The 21,276-nt window shown below is 34.4% G+C and overlaps 4 protein-coding genes across 4 annotated transcripts; 2 read left to right on the top strand and 2 right to left on the bottom strand.

Moving 5' to 3' along the window:
• Positions 1-2,786: 2,786 nt before the first annotated feature.
• On the bottom strand, positions 2,787-4,691 carry TRIADDRAFT_54176 (uncharacterized protein; the record flags this gene model as incomplete). The annotated part of the gene is made up of 8 exons (XM_002110274.1): positions 2,787-2,828; positions 2,935-2,994; positions 3,143-3,253; positions 3,356-3,439; positions 3,630-3,701; positions 3,805-3,918; positions 4,402-4,492; positions 4,657-4,691. 8 exons carry the CDS (start codon positions 4,689-4,691, stop codon positions 2,787-2,789), a joined length of 609 nt encoding a protein of 202 aa, XP_002110310.1.
• Positions 4,692-7,556: 2,865 nt separating this feature from the next.
• TRIADDRAFT_54175 (uncharacterized protein) lies at positions 7,557-12,360 on the top strand (the record flags this gene model as incomplete). The annotated part of the gene is made up of 11 exons (XM_002110809.1): positions 7,557-7,579; positions 8,947-8,987; positions 9,469-9,550; positions 10,407-10,491; positions 10,568-10,612; positions 10,710-10,811; positions 10,942-10,990; positions 11,060-11,142; positions 11,251-11,362; positions 11,624-11,722; positions 12,149-12,360. 11 exons carry the CDS (start codon positions 7,557-7,559, stop codon positions 12,358-12,360), a joined length of 933 nt encoding a protein of 310 aa, XP_002110845.1.
• A 761-nt stretch (positions 12,361-13,121) lies between these two features.
• On the top strand, positions 13,122-16,813 carry TRIADDRAFT_54174 (uncharacterized protein; the record flags this gene model as incomplete). Its single annotated transcript, XM_002110808.1, has 6 exons — positions 13,122-13,196; positions 13,338-13,434; positions 14,428-14,525; positions 16,145-16,228; positions 16,453-16,560; positions 16,700-16,813. The coding sequence occupies 6 exons, from the start codon at positions 13,122-13,124 to the stop codon at positions 16,811-16,813; spliced, it is 576 nt and encodes a 191-aa protein (XP_002110844.1).
• Positions 16,814-19,969: 3,156 nt separating this feature from the next.
• Positions 19,970-20,982, bottom strand: TRIADDRAFT_22252 (uncharacterized protein; the record flags this gene model as incomplete). Its single annotated transcript, XM_002110273.1, has 5 exons — positions 19,970-20,105; positions 20,218-20,345; positions 20,441-20,506; positions 20,593-20,690; positions 20,904-20,982. 5 exons carry the CDS (start codon positions 20,980-20,982, stop codon positions 19,970-19,972), a joined length of 507 nt encoding a protein of 168 aa, XP_002110309.1.
• Between the last annotated feature and the right edge of the window lie 294 nt (positions 20,983-21,276).

Genomic DNA, 21,276 nt, shown 5'->3' with positions numbered 1-21,276 from the left:
ACATTAATGAAAATAAAACCTTAGACGAGTTATGTATAGTTTTGGGTGTACAGTGCACCCTGAGACTTCCAGTTCAGACATATACAGTAATATGAATGAATAGTTATGAACGTTTCGTGAATGAAAATTTCTAACATAAAAAAGTATATGAGTAACGGAAATTAAGGTTCGGTGTCTATTGACCGTCCGTCCGATATCGCCAATTTAACTAGCTCAGAATAAAACTAGCTGTACAGTATGACTATTAATTAATACGCAGGGGGAATTTTCTGCTTTGTTGATGACCTGTAAATAGAAGCGAATGGTACTAATTACTGTATATCGTACTTTGCTATTGCCTTATTGTAGGTGCATAGACCACTAAAACTATAGAAAGAGACCTTTTAGTTTAGTATACAGTATATTATCATATCTCATACTGACTGTATTGAGAGAGTCGGGGCTCGGGGCTATGCATTGCGTTACCTTGGTAACAGTAAATAGCAACTTCAATCTTTGGCAAGTCGTTCTATATCAATTAATTATTTACAGCATACACTACTATAGTTGTAGACTAGATTACTACCAATCAGTGTTACAACTGCTCTGTGAAAACATTTAATATCTCCTCTGCACAATACGCGTATTACAGTTAACAAATATCGTAACCATATTACTGTATTTGCTGCTACACCTACGATAGAATTTGAATTAAAACTAGTATATAAACTCCGAGCGAAGGGATCTATTTAAAATTTATATATATATACTTCATCATAATTATAGTCATATCACATTTTCGAAATACTATTTTTCAAAGACATGACTGCGAGAGAACTGTATCAATCCCGTCTATACAACTCAACTTCTTTCCGATATGAATGTATTGGGACCAAAACAACCGCAGCCGTTAGGGATCAACAACGAAGAATTCAGGTTTACTACAATAACTTATTTCGAATAACTATTGTAGACTCCCTGCTTGAACGGTCATATCTTCTGTTCATGTATAGTGCATGTATATGTTTTTGTAACGTTAAAAATTCCTGCAAATTAGAAAGTTAACTTAGCATTTTTAAAAGATAGCTCGTGTTTAGCTCTTTTAAATTTATGATTATGATACTCTAGTCTAAAAGTAAAACGCTATATTTTTCAATTGTTATTAAGAAACTTGCTAATGTGCACTTAATTTTTTATGATATGATACATCGATATAGAAAGAAGAAGAGGTCTTGAATAATGAAAGGATTGTAGAACTGTGAGTATGTTGCGTTGTTTTACGAATATGATATTGTCAAACTTAATAGCCTGCAAATTCTTGGGTAATTAATCTACACTGATTTCAGTATTCATTTAATTTGATGGACCTTTATACTGTATAATTGTCATATCACAGATCTTCTAAAGGAAATTTGATAGCTAAGTGGTCAGAACAGCTCGAAGAGGTAAACTAATAAGGTGTTTACAGTACTGTATAAAGGATCGTCTAGATACTTGTAATCTGTATCTGCTTATGTGAAGCAGAACAGACAACAGAAATAATGTAATTTATTGTGCATATATCATTCTCATATTTACTTATATTAGTCATATTTGCCAAAGTATAACATTTTTTCGCGCTGATAATTCAAGCTGAAACTAAATATTGGATTTTAATGCGATTATGAAATTTTCCCGAAGAAGCCAGTAAAAATGTTTCAGGTGCATTTCTAAAGTTATCATTTTATGACAGGCTAGCGACCGCAGAAGATTGAAACATACGCATGAAGGAATTCGACAGGAAATGAAAATGGCTAATAAAGAATTGTTATATGTAAGCATAAGACAATAATTAAACTGCGCTAACATTAGACAGTAACTTATGAATTTCGCTATCACCAGAACTATGTCAGTATTGCGAACGTGTAATAGCTTCTTACATTTATTATATAGTACTCGTACGTAGATATTGTTAAAGTGATATCACAACTTGCTGTAACTATATCTATTATATGTACATTTAAGTGAGTATAAATAAGTTTGGTGCTATAATAGAATTCATCTATATATTTAAGGTACGCCGAGCGCAATTAAAAAAGCTACTTGAGGACGAGCACATTCAATATGAACAGGAGCTTCGAGGAATGGGAAAAGCTTTCTACAAAGAACGAAAATAGGATCAACAGCTCACGTCGAGCTGAAAGCATAACTATCATAATTTCAGATTTCTATTTATTCAACAAATCTTTTAAAGGAAATTTATTCAATTCATAGTAGCTACTAAATACAAATTATCATTTGCGTGCGATAGCAAATATTGTTTATAATAGTGCCTGAGTATCACATAGTATTCAATTCTCATTAAACTTAAGGATAGCACCGTTTAGACCGAAAGAGTATGCTCATACTACTAATGAATTTTAGTTACAATTACTCACTTGTCTTTATACAATTTTCTATATTAGGTATTGTAATACCGTACAGTATTACCAAATGATAACGCTAGCGTCGTATAAAAATAGTAATAGGTTCATTACTTCGTTTACCGGTTTAGGAAACTTTTACATAATGGATATAATTGACAATAGATAAAAATCTTGTTGTATAAGAGTTAGTGTACTTTGCTTAGGTATAAAATCCATAAACAGATTTATATTAACGAATAAACACTTTCGAATATTTGAAGTAGTAGGTGAAAATTTCTTCGAGTGGCCAATTTATTCGGTTATTTGTTTACATGAAGTAGAATCACTAAGTAATTTAAGTCAAAACTGTTTAAAACCCTCCGTAGAGTGCAATTTAAGGCTATGTATAAGTTTTTAGTTAGTTCATTTGTTAAGTGAATCCAGTTGTGATTGGATAATTTCCAGCTAGGTTTGTTTAGAAAATATAAGAGAAAAAAGTTTACATATTAAAAACTTATAGTTATTAGCGAGTATACCGCTGTGTAATGCTTCTTTGATATTAAGAAATTACCTTGTCATAAAAGTCATATAATTCTGCATGTGAAAATTCTACATGAACTTTTTCCTTAGTCTGCATCAGAAGCACCCAGTAGAAAAGCGGAACATGGTATTAACGATACGAAAGATCCATTAATATAGATAAACATAGTACTGTGTTGGCAAGTCAGCTGCTTAAAAATCTTAGCCTAATCTTATAAACGGCATAATAAGGCACGAACGTTTTTGTCTTCTGATCGAATCCCTAACTCCAAGATAGCGTTTGGAGCTTTCATCTTTGTTTTTTCACTTTGTGCCAGCTGTAAATTGAGCTGCCAATTAATATCTTCTAACTGTAATTAAGACCACAGTAGCCATGAAGTCAGTAACGATAAAAGTATCAGTGTAATTGATGCTATCCAATGTAGGAAGTACACTATACATTAAGATATTACCTGATTATTTATAAAATTTCTTTGTCTAACTCTGTCGATAACATTTTTCGCATTTGTAGACCAGGCTTCGATAAAAGCGTCAACCTATATACGAGTATAGTTATCATTTGTGAGAAATTTAAAGCATAGGTAAAGAATCTTAATATCAACTCATCTTAAAATAGTTAAAACAGATCAAATTGATAGTCATATGCTTGACCAAAACTATTCGCCAAGAATTATTATAGATATGACATCAATAATACACGTAAGAGTATGCACGCAGCGTTTATACCTTCACTTCATCTAGGTCAATATTCAATAGTTGTTGCTTTAAGACTGCAGGTTTAGCAACATGGTAAACTGCCTAATGGACGAAAATAAAAGTTGTACACATTAGAACAATGCTTGTTATTTCTCTATTTTAATTAACAGATACTGTAAATGTATCAAACTGAACGATATCTGACTTGCTCAAATATGAAGGATAGAATATCCAGTATGAGCTGAAGATCTTTCTTTTCTTCTATGCCAAGAGAAGTTTGCAGCTTATTCTCTTCCTCTTCTGTGAAAATTCTTCCCTCCTAGTAACCAAAAGTTCTTCTTATTAGTACGTTTTATATGATCTGTCCATACCACACGTAGTAGGCAGTTAATCTAGCGATAATCATTTGCATCTCTTGACGGTAAGACGCGTAGCCTGATCATACTGTAACATCAGTAATAACAACGAACATGCCGCGGTAACAGTGTCTGTATTAAAACTTTGCTAATCAAGAAAATAAATATACGAGTGCAGGATACCGATTCAATCGTGTCAATAAAAGGAATCAATACAGTATCAACATTCCATAGGAAAAGCTGTACAAAACGTAACAGGCCCTAGAAGTAAATCACTGTTTTGCATTTCTTTCTTTTACCTAAATTGAAGGAATATTGCTAACTACAGTAGTAGCTGGATACACTTCATCAACTGTATTAAGAATTTCATGCGTTCCAAGAGCAGAGTAAACATCGTTACATCATAATCAGTATTGAACAATCTCGATTATCAGTGTAAAACCTACCTTTACGTGGAGTTTTTGTAAAATGCGAACTAGCAAGAGCGGAAATCGTTCAGTATCCAATTGATTTATTAATGACACAGCTCCTTTAATGCTATAATACGAAGATAGTTTAACCATTCCATTAATCATTTAAATTTTCTTGTAGTCGTATACTGTACGCTTTTACAAAATGAAAGTATATACGCTAAAATTGTATTTTGCACAAGGAAATGCATCAATCTGAGCGGAAAATAAGATAAACAACATCGATCTTACTTTGCAGTAGCCTGAAACATGGCACTCGCAGCCATTTTTTTAATTTTAAGTATAAAAGAAGTTGAATCAAATCTCGGCAATCTACAAGTTGTGGTTCGGCTTCACTTGCAAAGTTGCAATGCTCTGATAAATGACGTGAAGTTAAAGTAATATCAAATTTGAGCCAAGGTACTGTCCTGGACTACTTTAGCAATACTGTACAGTACTTGTGTTACTGGTACTGTACTGTATCATATCAGAGTCCGTGTGGGGACAACGAGTCCCGGACAGACCGGACTGCGAGTCTACGACCACAGTCGTCTACTCAGTCACTACTGACGAAAGTGTTCATGTGCTCTCACTGGCTCACAGCGATCATGATCATTACCATAATCTACTAAGTATTCACTACTACCATGGACCATTAAAGGAGGTTCTAGATCTTCCGGAGATCTAGAAGTCCGTGGCTATATGGACACTTGGACAGGAAACTCTACTCGGACGGTCGGATATTTTGTCATTCTGTATACTGTTCCAAACATTTCTATTCGTTGTAATATCCTTAAGCGGTTGCTCGATTCTGTTATTCGCTTATTTTTCTAAATCAAGTAATATTCTATTGAAATCTCTTCTATTTTACTAAGTTCTGCTTCAAAACAGTTATATAAAGTCAAGAATATTCTTCAATTGCTACAAGTAAGAAAAATAGATACAGAAGATCTGTAAGTACAGCACTTACTGTAGTACTTACTGTAGTACTTGGATATTTTGGATACATTTGGTTTCAAGAATTCTGTCTGTCTATCCGAGAGTTTCCGGTGCATTGACTGTACTGTACAGTGTACAGCACACTGTAATTTCGGAGTGAGACATACTGTACAGTACTGTACTGTACAGTACAGTACAGTACTGTACTGTACCGTACAGTACTGTACTGTACCGTACAGTACTGTAGCATTTGTATACTGTAGACTTTTAAAATACTGTACTGTACTGTATGTGCATTATTGTGAAGTCAACGACTATTCAACTAGGAGTTCCCCCTCAAAAGCGGTCAACCAGACGTCAGCAGTCTAATCCTCTAAGCTCATTGCAGACCTCTGCCGTCAACTAAAAATTTGGGAAATTTTGGAAATTTTTTAGTTACTGCTTTTGAGGGGAAATCTTTTAAATGAGTAGTCCCTAGACTCTTTGGTACGGTTCAGTGTACTGTACTGTACAGTACTGTAAGAACAGTTTGTACGTGGTACAGTGTCCAGTACTGTACTGTACTGTACGGAAAGACTACAGTACAGTATATACTGTAGAGGTCTTTATGGTCTGGTTTGGCCCTGACCCACTTTGCAGAATAAATTTATAAAATAAAATAAAATAAATAAAAGAAAAGAAAATGAGAAAAAAGGAAATAATACACGAGCGAGGGATAGTACAGTTGTAGAATAAGTTATTATACTGAACTACTGTAATTGAACTACATCGATCATTTCGGATGTACTAACTATGCTGTTACTCAGCGTCTGCTTGGCAGTAAGTTGAGGAAGAAATGCGCTGTTGAATTCTGTTGTGCATGCGTTTGAAAGTACTGTACAGTAAAATAAAATAAATCGCAGTATAGATTAACTTCAGAAAGAATTCAGTTTAGTGGCGTTACTGTAGAGAAAAATTGATCTTTTACAGCACGTGTGCATTCAAAGATTATTGCAACACTGTCAAATTTCATCAAGCGGCCAATCTATCTCAAGTAGTTGAGCAGTGTTTACATTGCAACTACTCCGGTACGGTACAGCACTGGGTACTGCATAGTAGATCATTGACGTCGTGATTAGGCTAGGAAAAAAGGGGGGAAAAATCTTTCATAATTTTACAACACGTGTACGTCGCTTGCGGTACAGTACAGTACTGTACCGTACGATGCACTGTACTGTACGTACACAACAGCTCCATTTTCCGCTTGGTTACAGTACAGTATTTCGCTACGCTATACTACTGTATCGTACAGTACAATGCGTGGAAAGCGTCGCGGTACAGTACAGTACAGTATGACTGTACTGTACAGTGTACAGTACTTTAGTACTGTAGCTGTGCACATGCTGGATTTGTGTACAGTACAGTACAGCGCTTGCGTACAGAACAGCTCAATTTTCCGCATGATTGTACTGTACTGTACTGTATTGTACTGTACTGTACAGTGTACAGTATTTTAGTACTGTAGTCGTCAGTATGCTGGATTTTTACAGTACTGTACTGTACAGTACTGTACTGTACACAACGGCTCAATTTTCCGCATGGTTATTTCTCTTTCCGTACAGTACAGTACTGTACTATACAATAGTACTGTAGCCGTGAACATGCTGGATTTGTACTGTACTGTACACAATCATGTACTGTACTGTATGTACTGTACAGTACGGCTGTCCCGTCTACAGTACTTAGTACTGTAACTGGGCACATGCTGGATTTGTCCTGTTCCTTACTGTATTGTACAGTACAGTGTCAACTTTTTGAAAGTTTTTGAAAGCACAACGTGCCGTACCGTAGCGTCACGTCACTGTTGCAGTTGAAAGCATGTAAGCGCCGAAACAGACAATTCCTTGTGCACCCCTTCTACACTGTATTGTATACCAGTCATACCGCATTGTGCAAAATCCACAATCGTACGGCGGTTGATTTCATACCATAGTGTATGATACAGGTGCGCGAAATTGAAGACGAGGCCTTTACCCATAAGTCAACGGGAGCTTTCCCGCAACGGTTGTCATTTGCCAATTTGCAGCTTATACTGAGCTGCCATCTTTGATGTTAGTAGTCAGTACAGTAAAATTAATTGTAATTGTGTAAAAAATTGCATATACTGTATACTTTAGGTAAACTGACTTTTACGGATTGTTTAAAGATTTAATTTTGCTTACAAGAATTCCATAATGAGTCGAGATAATGATACTGGGTAAGTACTACATGTTTTTCATTTTTATCAAAGTTCAATTTACTACATGTTTAATGTGTAGAATGCATCCACTATCCTACTTGAAGGCGTTTGCACGTGGGGCCTTTTATGTCATGATTTTTACTACGGTTGATGATCGTTCCATCCCGACGATTACTCACTCACTCGTGCATGTGGCTCCATCAGAAATGATCCATAATTAGCGATAATAGCTCTTACTTTACCAATTTTTTTGAATATAAACTCGTTTCTGCATTACAACTTGATTTTCTCCACTCGATAGAGAATAGCAATCATCCTTTTTAGCCGTAATTGTTCCCTGACGCGTCGTGTACTTGACTATACATTGTGTACGGTAGTATGTAATGGTATGACATGTATCTGTAGCCATGGATCAAGCCAACATGATACCTTTCGACGTGGCTAACTGCAATGCTTTAGTGTCTCTAGTAACGGCTAAAATTGGATTTTAAAAAATTGTACAGGTCTTCTACCCTATCTTAACATGTCCAATTTGACCTAGTTGAAGACTGGAATGACTAGTAGCGATAGGATCGAATGGATTCTACTGTCATAGCATGCGCATCCATACTCACCCTGGCCAAAGATATTGTTGCTCGCGTGTAGTGTATCAAACGCTGATGTGTGAACCGCCTAAAAGACGGCAATGGTCAAAACTAAAAGGAACTCGTGCAGACTCATACGACGCAATCTTTCCAACCCTTTTTCCTTACATAGAACGTATACTCTACAGATGGCCATTTAGCTTTTCAAAACTCCAATTTGTAGCGATAAACTTATTATTTCGGATATAATTGAATTTAGTTGGTGCGTAAAATGCCCGCTCTCTTTCATTACAATGTCATCGCGTTACTGTATCGACGTTTAGCGCCGCTTTGTCGGCGATGTCTTAGTATTGTAGTTTCCATGACGTTACTTTCTGGAACAGCTAGAATTGGAAAATGGGTGATATTTTTTACCTTCAATGGATGCATGGTGCCTATACTATGTACAGAACCGATCACCTTGTTAAGAACTTCGTTTTAACACACAAATATGTACTCCTTTTCATAGAATTGCCTTACTAAATTCTCTTGACCAAATGCACTACCATCTCCTTACTAGTGATTGATTTGTCCGACAAACATAGAAACACCGTTGCAAAGTAGTACAATATTCCATGATTCCCTTTTATGGATCCTTTTTTTTACTCTCCTCTGCTCCAAATATGTCTGATATAGTATACGTCTTTTACGCCCGTGAAAAAGAACTGACGTAAAATAGTATTCGAATTGCTTGCTACCTTGCATTGTGAATAAATGCAACTCTTAAACCGTTATTCTTTGCTGTTCAAATTATATCTATAGAAAAATTTTCGTCGGAGGTTTACACCCGGACACAGATTCAGGTAAGATGCAATGCCTTCTCACTTACTCTACTTTGATGACAATGACCGTATTAGATTGAGTATAGTAGTAATGTTGTATTTGCTATGTAATTAATAGGAATTGATTTGTCCGCCTGCTAATCACGATGCGGCGGTCTTCATTACAAATATGTGAAAGTAGTATTGTCACCATTCCGTTGATGATAGTGGTAGTTTTATGGTAGTAGTCTACCTTAGCTCAAAATTGCTGCAAAGGCGTACACCTGGAATATGCAATGCTCCGTTAATAACGGAACAGTAGGATAGGACAAGTACTAGTGATATCGAATGTGATTTATCATTTTCTAGTTGGTAGTTGACACCGTATTGAGTTGCAATTGTAGTCGTATAATATGTTTCTCAACAACACTAGACAACTATTGCAATTTCGACTTTGGTGTTGCTTACGTTTGGTGTGTTATATATAAAATGATAATATCATGTCTGCATTTCAACATTGTAGATAGCATGAAAAAATTCTTTAATAAATACGGAAATGTTTCGGATTGTGTTATCAAGAAGGATCCCGTAACACAACGTTCCAGGTAGGATTTGTCATTATTGAATCAATTAATAACGTAACTTGTAGTCATTAATCTTACTATTTCCCATATTTGTAAAGAAGTCCTATTTATAATAGTTTAATTTGGTAATGTAGTTTTTAAAGTGTCAAATATAGTGTTACTTTTAGAAGCATGAAAAAAATGCGATATTGTAATGTACAGTACAGAAGGATTTAATCGGGTGAAAGTTAGCTGATATTGGTTTGAAGTTTAGTATAAGATATAATGGTGATCACTAGTCAGTTCTATTACCGGATTGCGTTATAACTGCAAGTCTTGTAGTTGTCTATGATAGTTGAACACCTATTCAATTATCCTACACCACTCTTGTAATATTTCCATTTTTTTATTAATTTCGTGCTGCATGCTTATACATCTCTAAAATATATACTTGCTAGTCTCGATAGAAAGAACTGCGCCGACCGTAGTAGTAACTGGACAACTGATTTGTCTCAGTAAAATTCTTAACTTTGGATATATTATTCCTTTGATTGTATCTCAGTATTAGCTATCGCGTAGCTTTTTATCCGACCTTGTTGAGTTGATTACAACGCTAATGCAGGATCAAAACTATTCACATATAGATTTTGCTTTGTGTATGTTTACTGTATATCTACACTTGCACGGTTCTGCTTGATCGCTTTACGATAAATTAATACTGTATAGGGTTTGTAAGATATTTAAATCTTAAACATATAAAGCTAAGCGATTACCTGAGTATACTGGCTGGCTGGCTGGCTTAATCTATCGTTATTACAACCATTCCTATTCGTAGCTTGTGAACCAGGTTACACAAGAAGACTAACTACTTATGCTTACTTATCTCTATTCCATAAAGGGGCTTTGGTTTTGTAACTTTCGAAGATCCTGGTTGTGTTAATTCTGTATTAAATGCTGGTCCACATTTATTAGATGGCAAACAAGTATGGATTGAATTCTTTAGTACTACTTTGTCCTATTGGATCAAAAACCTAAGCTTTTTATACTTTTATTATTCAGATTGACCCTAAACCGGCTGTTCAAAAGGGACAACCTGCACCCCAGGTACAATATCTGTTGTTATTAAGATCTATAAGGAGTTGTTAAAGAATTTGTTACCGTAGCTAAAGTAACTGACTGACTGCATACTATTAACCCTTAGGCCAGCCCTAGTAATGTTAATACGAACAAAGTGTTTATCGGTGGCGTAGCCCAGAATACAAGCGAAGATGAGATCAAAAAGTACTTCTCTAGTTTCGGACAGGTTAGTAATTTTTCAATGTAAAATAGATTCATTAATGTAGCATTGTATGAACCTTTCTTAACTTGCGATATTATCTTTCAATTAAAATAGAATATTATTCATTTGCATGCATATTCAATTACTCTTTCAGGTTAAAAATGTCCAACTTATGTACGACAAAACAACGAAGCGAATGCGAGGTATTTTTAAGTAATTTAAACTGTTTCATTAGTTTCTTTTGATTCATTAGCATCATCTTCTATTTAAAGGATTCGGATTTGTAACTTTTGAAAATGATGAGACCGTAAAAAAGACTTGTGGCGTACATTTCCATAATATTAATGGCAAATCGGTCGGTTATCTAAATTGTAGCTAGTTGATAATTAATTCAACATTTTAAATTATGAATTGCATCGTTATGTCGATTTTTGTAATTATATCCTTTGTAATGAATTTGCAGGTCGAAGTTAAACTAGCCGAAGATCGTAGTGCAAATCGAGGTGTTCCAGGTAGCCAATCTAATGTGTATGGAGGTGGAAACTTTCCTAATATGCAATTTACTTCTCAATATGGTAAATAATGAATCCATGATAGAGCTGTAATGTAAAGAATTGATGTCATCTCCCTGAGCGTTACTTGTCAGCTATACAATGTTGTTGAGTGTCAAACGGGGTGTATAACAATCAGCTCTTAAGTTGTCTGCACGGCTAGCATGATTAAATTTTGCTTAGCTGTTACGGAGTACCTAAGGGACAGTGTTTACTGTTTAGTCATTAGTACTTATAATTCGTGATTCACTACACGTGAGTAACGAATTTATTTTTTACGTGAAGGCCCTTATGGTAATAGTGGTGGTATGCTAGGTTCCTATGGATATGGTTCGTACGGTTATGGTGGAAATTATGCTGTACCTGGCTATCCATTTGCTTACGGTGAGTCTATTTTAACAGTAACTATTACAAATTGTAAAGATAATAGCGTTTCTTATTTTCCCGAAAATATCGCTATCACTTTTATACAAAGGTATACAAGGTGTAGTGATTATGGTGTACACTGTTCATAGAAATGAATCTTGAATTTGTGCTTTATCGAGCTTACTATTTACTTAGTATTTAACAGAGTATGAGATAATCACAATTTAATTATCGGTTAAAATACAACCCCTGTAACTATCATACATAAACTCATATTCTTATTACAGTCACTAATTAATGCGAGTGTCGTTGATATCGCTTTATTAGCCGTCACCCTGATATGAGCGATAACATTGATTTCGTCAGAATCATGTATAAATATATTCTGCTAATATCTCAGTTATTAAAATAAGTATCTTATGATTTATTTATTTGATGTTTAAGACCAAACGATGGGCACTAATTACGGACAAGAAGCTACTAACTATGGCCCTGGAAAGTCAAGTTACAGTAATATGTCGTCTGGTGTATCCCAAAGCGGCACATCTTCATATACGAGTGCGCCTTCTACAGGCTATAGTGGAATGAATTCTGCTGGACCCAGCGACAGTTTTAGAAGTGTACCTAACTATAACAACATGCAAAGTTATATGTAAAGGATCAGAATAATTCTGTCTTAAAAAGGGAAAGCTATTCAAGTTACTGTTACTTAAGGAAAGAATTGCGAGCGGAGAAAAACAAAAATTTCCCCTTAATTTTATGCTTAATTGTGTTTCGTTTTCCGCGTATTGTTTTGTATGTCTTGTTTTGACACATGAAACATTCGGCATTTATTAGATTTACAGTAGATAATAGTACGCCAATAAGCTTTGATGTATGCTATTTGCTTTTAATGTATGGTGTAGATGAGTTAATCCTCTTATAATTAATTACCTTACAGTATGGTAGCTATATGTTCTTATTTAGTTATACCAGTAATTACTACATTACTTAATCTATATTTCCGTAATTGACTATTTGCAACTATTACGAATGAGTTTCTTGTTCTTTCATACGGTATTTCAAGTATGGCTTGTGGCCGGTTGTCAAAAAAAAGGAATATTCCCATCGAGTAATAATATAGCTATACTGATTAATAAGATTACATTGTGTTCTTGATATTAAACAGGCACTTTATACAGTAGAGTAGCACCAGCCATACTTAATTATTAAGTACAAATAATTTTAATTTTAGCCGTAACATTAATGATAATTAGCAATTATTTACCTTTCTGTGTAGAGACTGAGATTGAGAAGAACAGCAGTAGTTAAAAATCTCGTCTCAGTTACTCTTGTTTTTGCGTTTCACAGCTGACATATTAAATGTTCATGACGTCATGAATAAAAAAAATGAAAAACGTATAGTTGTGAGAAAAGTATGTGCCTTCGAATGAGATTGTTTATCATCGTCATTGCAACATCCTGCATGTTATGGCCATTTTGTGGCTTCAAAGTAAGTTGGTTAGATGACAACAAGAGAATCTGAATTTTATACTGTTGTTTTAGAATGAGCAGCTCAACGTTGAATTATTACGATTCGATGTTAGATGAAACTAATAGTAAATAATTAATAGTTTGGTTTGTCCAATTACAGGATAGGATATCTATAATTATTTTGCAAGGTGGTGATGTAGCATACTGTCCTAAAGGTGTAAATTGTTTCGGTATTGATACTTGTCAGAAGTATAGTAGTACGTCGATGGATGTAATAGAGAAGTATCCAATTAGGCGCTGACTGAGTGAACAAGTGAGTTCTACACTATATAGCGTTACGTAGAAAACAAAAGATGGATGTTTTTACTTTTTACGCGCGAAATGCGAATGAAACCATTTGGACTATCGCTACGGCAATGCCTAAGGGCTTGTACTAACGGTTTACTGTTTGTTCTATGATTCGCTTAGCCCAAGGGATTTTTTTTCTCTCTGTCCATCTATCGCACATACTCAGTACGCCATGATTCCTAGACTAGTCGAGGAATGGAGATGTCATTCCTTAATAACGGTACTGCATTCACAGGCACACTCATCAATGTGATCCCTGGCCACAGTGTAGTGCCAAATATATCAAAAGCATTTACGATATTTTAGACTTTGCAAGAGTGCTTTCCGCTAATGGTTTCAAGTTTCTAGAAAGTCTAGGACTAGTAATGATGCATGTGGACTAATACGGTGCTGTACATTATCTGTATGTACACTGTACATAGGACGGTACATTGTACAGTATTGTGCCTAAAAGTGTATTTGCATAGCCAATAATGGCCGAATTGTATAATATTTCTCAGTAACGCGGAAAGCCTTTGTATCCCGTCCCCCTTAATTAACTTAAAAACTGTAAAGTCGGATAGTTGATTTTCGAACTTTGTACTATAGATTAACATGGGTGCATGAATATTAAGCTGTAGTACTGTCGTATTTGGATTAGCTGTTAATTAAGTAATGAGGTGTAATGGCGGGATAGGACTGGTAAAAAAGTTGGAAAATTTTGATTGTACTGATGTCCACAGTCTGTACTAGTGAAAAGGATTTGGATCAAATTGACACCTGCCCTGCCCGATTAGGGTTCGATGGCATAGCGTATATCTACAATATCGACATTTGTCCTTGCGCTATCACATCATTATGGTACTACCGTAGTCTATAGTTTTTTCTATTCTTTTATTACAAGTTCATTTATTTATTTAAAGGTCCTTTCGTCCATTCCTGGACAAATGGATATATGTTATACAATACTACAGCATGGACTTCTAGATCTCCTAGAAGTCCCATGACCAGAGTCCCAGTGGTAGAGTAATTGAATGAGGAGGATACTCCGGTAGCAGCTTGGGTTAGTTGATTCCGTACACTCTGTCCTTCAGTACCATAGCGTGATTGAAGAGCCGGCGATTTTTCAATCGACTTTGGTTTCTAATTCATTGGGACAATCTCCACTTGAATATCATGATAGCAGCCCATTTCCTCCATTAGCCTCTTGAATGTCAACGAAGAATATCCATTCAATTCGTACCTACTGCCAACGATAAGGTTAATACGAGCTGTTGTTAATTTCTGATTTGGAATCAATGATGATGGCCTACTGTAATCGTTCCATCTTTATCCAGGAATCGCGGTGTACTGTACTGTAGTTCTCTAGAGTTACAGGCACCGATCATCATTACTGGCGTTCTTCAAGCTAGTAGTAACGCAGAACTAGTTGAAGGTTATTTTCATGATCCTGTCTACTCTATCTTTAAGCATAATGTAGTAATTAAAAGAATGAATAGCGTACGTATGGATGAACAATGGAAAGTGATCATTTAATGAACTCTTAATTTTATCAAGTCAACATTTGTAGACGGCAGCATAGCTTACTACCGTAGTAAGAAGAAGAAGAGGAACGATTTCAGTAAACTGCTTAAAATGCCTTGAATGATATCGTCTGATAGAACTCAGTCCGAAGAATAGGCAGTTCCCTCAGACAATCTGAATCGTAATACAGTAGTTCAATATTGTACTGCATCTTCAACGCTTGTTTATGCAGTATAGACATTACAGTAAACTTGAACAAATGGAATCAGAATCAGCCTGTTTGAAGGGCTTGTATAAATTAGTAAGCTAGTAACTGATTAAATGTTGCCCATTCGAATTACTTATACTGTGCATATTGAGAGTTAATTAATGATAGTCATTTCAACATGACTGTATCAACTTCTCTTACAAGTTCCTTGTTAGATCGGCAGACGGCCGGTGCCAGTACTTTATATAATAATATCATCCATATTACAAGGGTCAAAGATGACCTTATAACATCGCAAGCTACCCGCAACATCTCCTTTTTCTCTTATATTGTACACCGTACAGCAGCATTCTGTAATGTGTAGAGCTATATCATGAAAGAGATTAATCAGAAAATAATGGTACTCGTATATACATATCAACGCTTACTTTTGTAGCAATCAACCCAGGGTTGTTAATACTGCACTTAGTAGTACATATGCAACACATCATGATTACGTAAACTGTACTAGCAAAGATATTTTAAAAGAAGTAATTGAATCAAGAAGGCTACGCACTTCTGATGTTGATGTATGGTTGAGGAATTTATTTATAGTGTGCTAGTTTCCGATAATGAAGGCATGATACTGCTGTACTACCCGGCAGCATCTTGATTAATATTGACCTTGATTCTTGATTGCATATTGGCATAGATATGTCATGTTAACTTTGCTTCTATGTCTAACTTGCAGAATATTAAGTAAATCAAGGTCGGGCTAAATTGAAGGTAAAAATGATTGAAATAGATATACGTAATGCTCGTGAAGTCCATACTGGATTCTCTGCTTATACCGTGAGTTTATTACACCGTTTATATGTTGTAGCAAAATAGTTTTCAAACTGTAATCCTTTCTTCTTCCTTCATACTAGGCATATGCAATTGAAATTGTGGAAGGCACAGCACTACAAATTATTGAAAAACGTTATAGTGAATTCCTAGATCTTCATAAATCGGTAAGCTCATTAAGTATAGTAAGATTTAGTAAATAGTGTTGGTCTCATTAAAGCTCTCCATCGAATAGCTTAAAGATCAGTTTCATAAATATCTACGCGATAGCCAAATTATCAGAATTAGCAGGTTATACAACAGAGGTGATAATAATAATAATTGTGGATTGTTTCAATAAATTGGCATATTTGGTAATAATCGAAACAACACAAACTACGGAACCTGACAGTTAAAAGATGTCTGTCGAAATTTACCAAAGTTTCCTAAAAGAACATTAATGAAAAATAACCCTAAAGTCGTTGAAACTCGTCGAAAATTATTAGAAATTTATTTACAGGTAATGACTTACGTGATTAATATTCTCAATTATCAATTGTTAATGATATTATTGCTCCTCGTTTTCATTGTTTACTATATAGATTGTATAGTTTTCATTTTCAGTAATAATTTTTGCTATTTGCAATTTTACATATTAGGATATAGTAAGCCGTGGCGATAGAAAAATCAATGCCGTATTACATGAATTCTTAGGGATAGGCAGCAAAAGCCGTTCTAATAGTGATAATAATTACATCCTCAGTGGAATGTAAGATTTCCATTGAAATTCTCTCTTTTCGTAGATGAATTTAGCGTCCTCTACTATGTTTATTATTCAATACCTCCGTGCTGTATGTTACTACTAGTGTAGATATGATGCAAAATTATACCGCGCAACTGTAAATGCATCTAAACTTAAAAACATATTTCCGTTATTAAGTATGTAGCTACACCGTAATAGAGGTTCTTAATTAGGAACAGGGTATTTCATTTAGAAAAGCTGATGAAAAAATTTTGGTTGGTTGATTTATTATAGAATAAATAATACTCAACCTATAATGCGGTTTTCAAGCGATGCACGAGAAAGTTTTGGACCTACAAATAAAGGTGATGATAAATAAAGTTTCAATTTATCTTGATAATCTAATAGCTTCTAAGGCGATATCTGATAAATAATGTCAACTCGACAATGTACGTACATTTCTGCAGCTCTAAGGAGTTCGTGGATACAAATAGCTCTACAAGCTGACCTAGTAAAATTATTGTATTTTGCCCTTCTACTCTAATATGATAATAACAATAATATGAAATAGGCTTACTGTACTCGTACTGCACATGAGTTTAGATTCTAGATCACAGTCAATTTTGCACTATAATCTCCGCTAAACTTTCTATGAACAATTAGAAATTATTATATTTATCGTACAACCTAATACTTACAATAGTTTGATGATAATATTTTGTTGTGTGCACAATATTATTATATACTTAAATTTAATATATAAAAACTACTGAATTAAACTGATGTTGTTGAATATCCATTTTCAGATCAAGGGGATATTGTGATTGGCGGTGTACTTGGCGCTATTTATTCAGATCACAATTAATGGATCTGAATGAGACTTTGAACCTTTTGAAAATCTCTGTAATACTGCAGTAGCAAATTATGTCTGTAATCTACGTATCTAAAAAAGGTTGTAGCATTTGGTGCGACAAATATCTCATTATTCAATGAATACGTTACTAATATCCTGCTGATTATTACAGCTTTCACTATGTAAGAAATAAGTGTACTGCTCGTGGATTATAGATTAACCATCTGATACCGACAACCTACTGGGATTGTTGTTGACATTCTTTATTTAATTAATGTAGTTGATAAGTATAGTAGACAAGCAGTCACTTTTTCAAAAATATGTAATAAGATAAGATCTAAAGGAATTAATTATGCTATCTAAATTTTGTGTCATGCCCTAGCGTTGCAGTAGATACAATCAACGATTGAGACAAAAATTAAGAGTTATGTACAGAATTATTATATCATGTTATATCATAGCAAATACCATTAGAGATGCCTTATAAAGTTAAAAAATTGCTATTTACTATATATGGCTTTAGTGCTATAAGAGACCAATTCAGACATAACATGTCTTATGAATTGAATTAGTCAAGTCACTGTGATTTTTAAAGGTAATAAAAATTAGCATCATATTCATAGATCGGCTGTAAGGTTTGTTAAATAGGTTATACTCTACACCACATGTATATTGCTGTTAGTATAAGGGCACAGCAAATATTATAAACCGTGTAATATCCTAAATCATTCCATATTGAAACTGCATCAATAGAAAAATTTCTAGATCAGAACAATCTCGACAAACTCTTTCTTATACAATTAAATTTAATTATTAGTCTTTTTCGCCTTCTGTGAAAAATACTTGAATACCGCATTGAAAGCTCCAAAGGAAGTTTCTTCATGCTTCGTCACCCCTACATAGCAATCATGCAATTTTAAATGGGTGATACATAGAGCATTCCACGGAAAAATTTACTGCTATAAAGTAGTATAAAGCTCTTTCAGCATAAGGTATCACCTTACCCGCCGATCGACATTGACAATCAATATCGTTTCCCGTAGAAAGGACTGTATCAGTCTTTTGACTGGATGTTACCCAATTTACAGCAACCTATAAATCATATATATCCATTTTCGAATCTTTTACCGATGACACCATGAGCAAATCATACGCGTGTTACTGAAAAATCTCTCGGTCGGATACAAACTATATTGGTAGCGATTTAACTACCTTTCTCCAGAATACCGGGAATCTTCTGGTTTTCATTTCATGAAGACTGTGCACTGAATCCGTTAAAGCGATAGCAGATATTCTTTGCAGGACACACTCATTTGCTCTAGATAACTGTACATTGACTTGAAATTAATAAAAGTTAAAATTTTTTCAAAGTAAGTAAGCCTCTGAAATTTAAACCCAATGACTCCAATACCGTGTTCACAATAGCAGCGCCCCCATAGCTATGCGCTACAATAAAGATTTTTTTAGCCAGCATTTCAGAAATAATTTTATCCCAAACGTAAACAAAATGATTTTCAGGACATTCGCTACCCTGTAATACATTAATCTATCATTAGTTTACCCTTTAATGATACAGCAAATCCTATTTTAATTCAAAATACTAGAAGTTACGTTTATTTACATTTGACAGAGTAGGTAGCATAAGGTATTAGAATTGAAATAGCCGTATGCCTCCATTTATATCAACAGTGACAGAATTAGACAGCAAGTATCAACGGTATCACATTTAGTTATACTACATGTTTAATTTACCCTAATAAATCTCCTCTTTTCGTCATAGTTATAATTGGTATTTAATACGACTACACCATAACCTTCCTAAAAGACCATCATAACAATTTGAACATTAGGATATGACATTAAGTTAAGTAGCCTCTTATCATACCAAACCTAACATAAATTGTATGTATATATTTGCTAAAACATAAACTGCCTCCTTGAAAGTCTTAAAGACTTTGTATTAATAATTTACAAAGATTCCATTTATCACAAACTTATTATTCATGTACAATGTATACTTTATATACTATAAGCAATGTAAATTCTATTTTTATGTCTAGCCGGATACTTTTGAGGTAAAATCGCAGAGATAAATTCGTTATAAACCTCTTATTTAGTAATAAGCATATAGGTCAACTAATACCATAAAACCATACCAGCGTTACGCTTAAATGTCGATATTACAGCAGTAAACGTATAGAATAGTGATATCACCATAGTGCATACAAAGTATCTTTCAATCGATATTTGATACGTTCTTACATGTTGAAGGGAGTTATTGCTACAAATTAGACTATGGTTTGATTACTTACAGTCTTACACTCGTATATGAGATTATAATATAGTAACTTTATGATATTTGTTAAAAATGGATAAGTCAAAACTTGTTTTATAGCTATTGCAAACCTGCTGCGCTCTTTTTATATATGGAATTTGAGTGCCACTCTCGAGACTATCATTGATGATTAGGCTAATCAACCAAGAATAAAATCATTTTGAGTATTATACAGTAGGTTGATTTGAATATTGACATCGGTATCAGCTTTACTATATTGTACAAGAATGATACTAATATCATATACCGTCTTGCCCATTGACCAGCTCGAACTACGCCAGAGCCATGAATCAGAATCATTAATTTCTCTCGATTAGTCTTAGCATCGTCGCTAACGAAAATGAAGTTCGTGGGTTCGTCTTTCTTGTGATCAACCTAAAAATAGAGTTAACTAAGTTTGCATTGCACTCGTAGGCGTCGAGTTCCCCCAACGTTATATATCAGTGACTAACAAAATCTAATATACAAACCGGTAAGGTAATCTTTTCCAGATGGCAATCTTTAACAAGAAGTTCGTAAACATACTTTTCAATTACCTTAAAAAATTGGTAGAATTGAAACGTTTGTAAACTTGCATGGGTAATTTATACGAAGAATTTGTGTAATAGAGTATACAACGAACTTCTCCGAGAGCTTCATAGCGTTTCTGATTATAGCTTCCACTGCTTGAGACATCAAATACAAATGGGCTATTCGAGTTTATATTTCTCAATTCACCATCTGCTTTTGAAAATATGAGAAAAAATTTGATATCTTTCCCGATTCTACTTTCAAAACGTTACGTTGAATACTTTAAATTAATTGACGTACTACTAGTATATAAGTGACTTCAATACTTATAATTATTACAGAAATCTTTTTCAATTTTCGTAACGCTATGATACACATGATCAGTTATTTATTGGCACTATCAAATAACAATAGCTGCATAACCTTCATCAAATTTATATCCAAATCCCTCCAGTGTTGATGGAAAGTTTTGTTCATATTGATCTTGAAAGTGCAGTATCATAGAAGAATATCATGTATAAGATTTAAGGGTAGCATGATGATTTAATAAAGTTGCAGATATGTGATTATTTTCGTATATGATATCAATACCATCGCAATTACGTCTAGTACCACTTTGGAAGTCTTGAGATGATTGTCGACTTGGTACTATCGAATAATAGCAAAACGAATTAAATGGTAATTCCATGATTGTAGATAAAGAGATGTCAAGAATATTCTTAGTAATCATTGCATTGATATCTTATTATTGTAATGCTAGTTTGTTGAGCGAGTAGATTGAGTAAAGTGATGTATA

The sequence above is a fragment of the Trichoplax adhaerens genome, genomic scaffold, assembly GCF_000150275.1.
Source record: "Trichoplax adhaerens TRIADscaffold_3 genomic scaffold, whole genome shotgun sequence".
NCBI classification, from domain to species: domain Eukaryota; kingdom Metazoa; phylum Placozoa; class Uniplacotomia; order Trichoplacea; family Trichoplacidae; genus Trichoplax; species Trichoplax adhaerens.
Note: the sequence above shows the minus strand (reverse complement) of the source record. Positions and strands in the feature narration are given on the sequence as shown.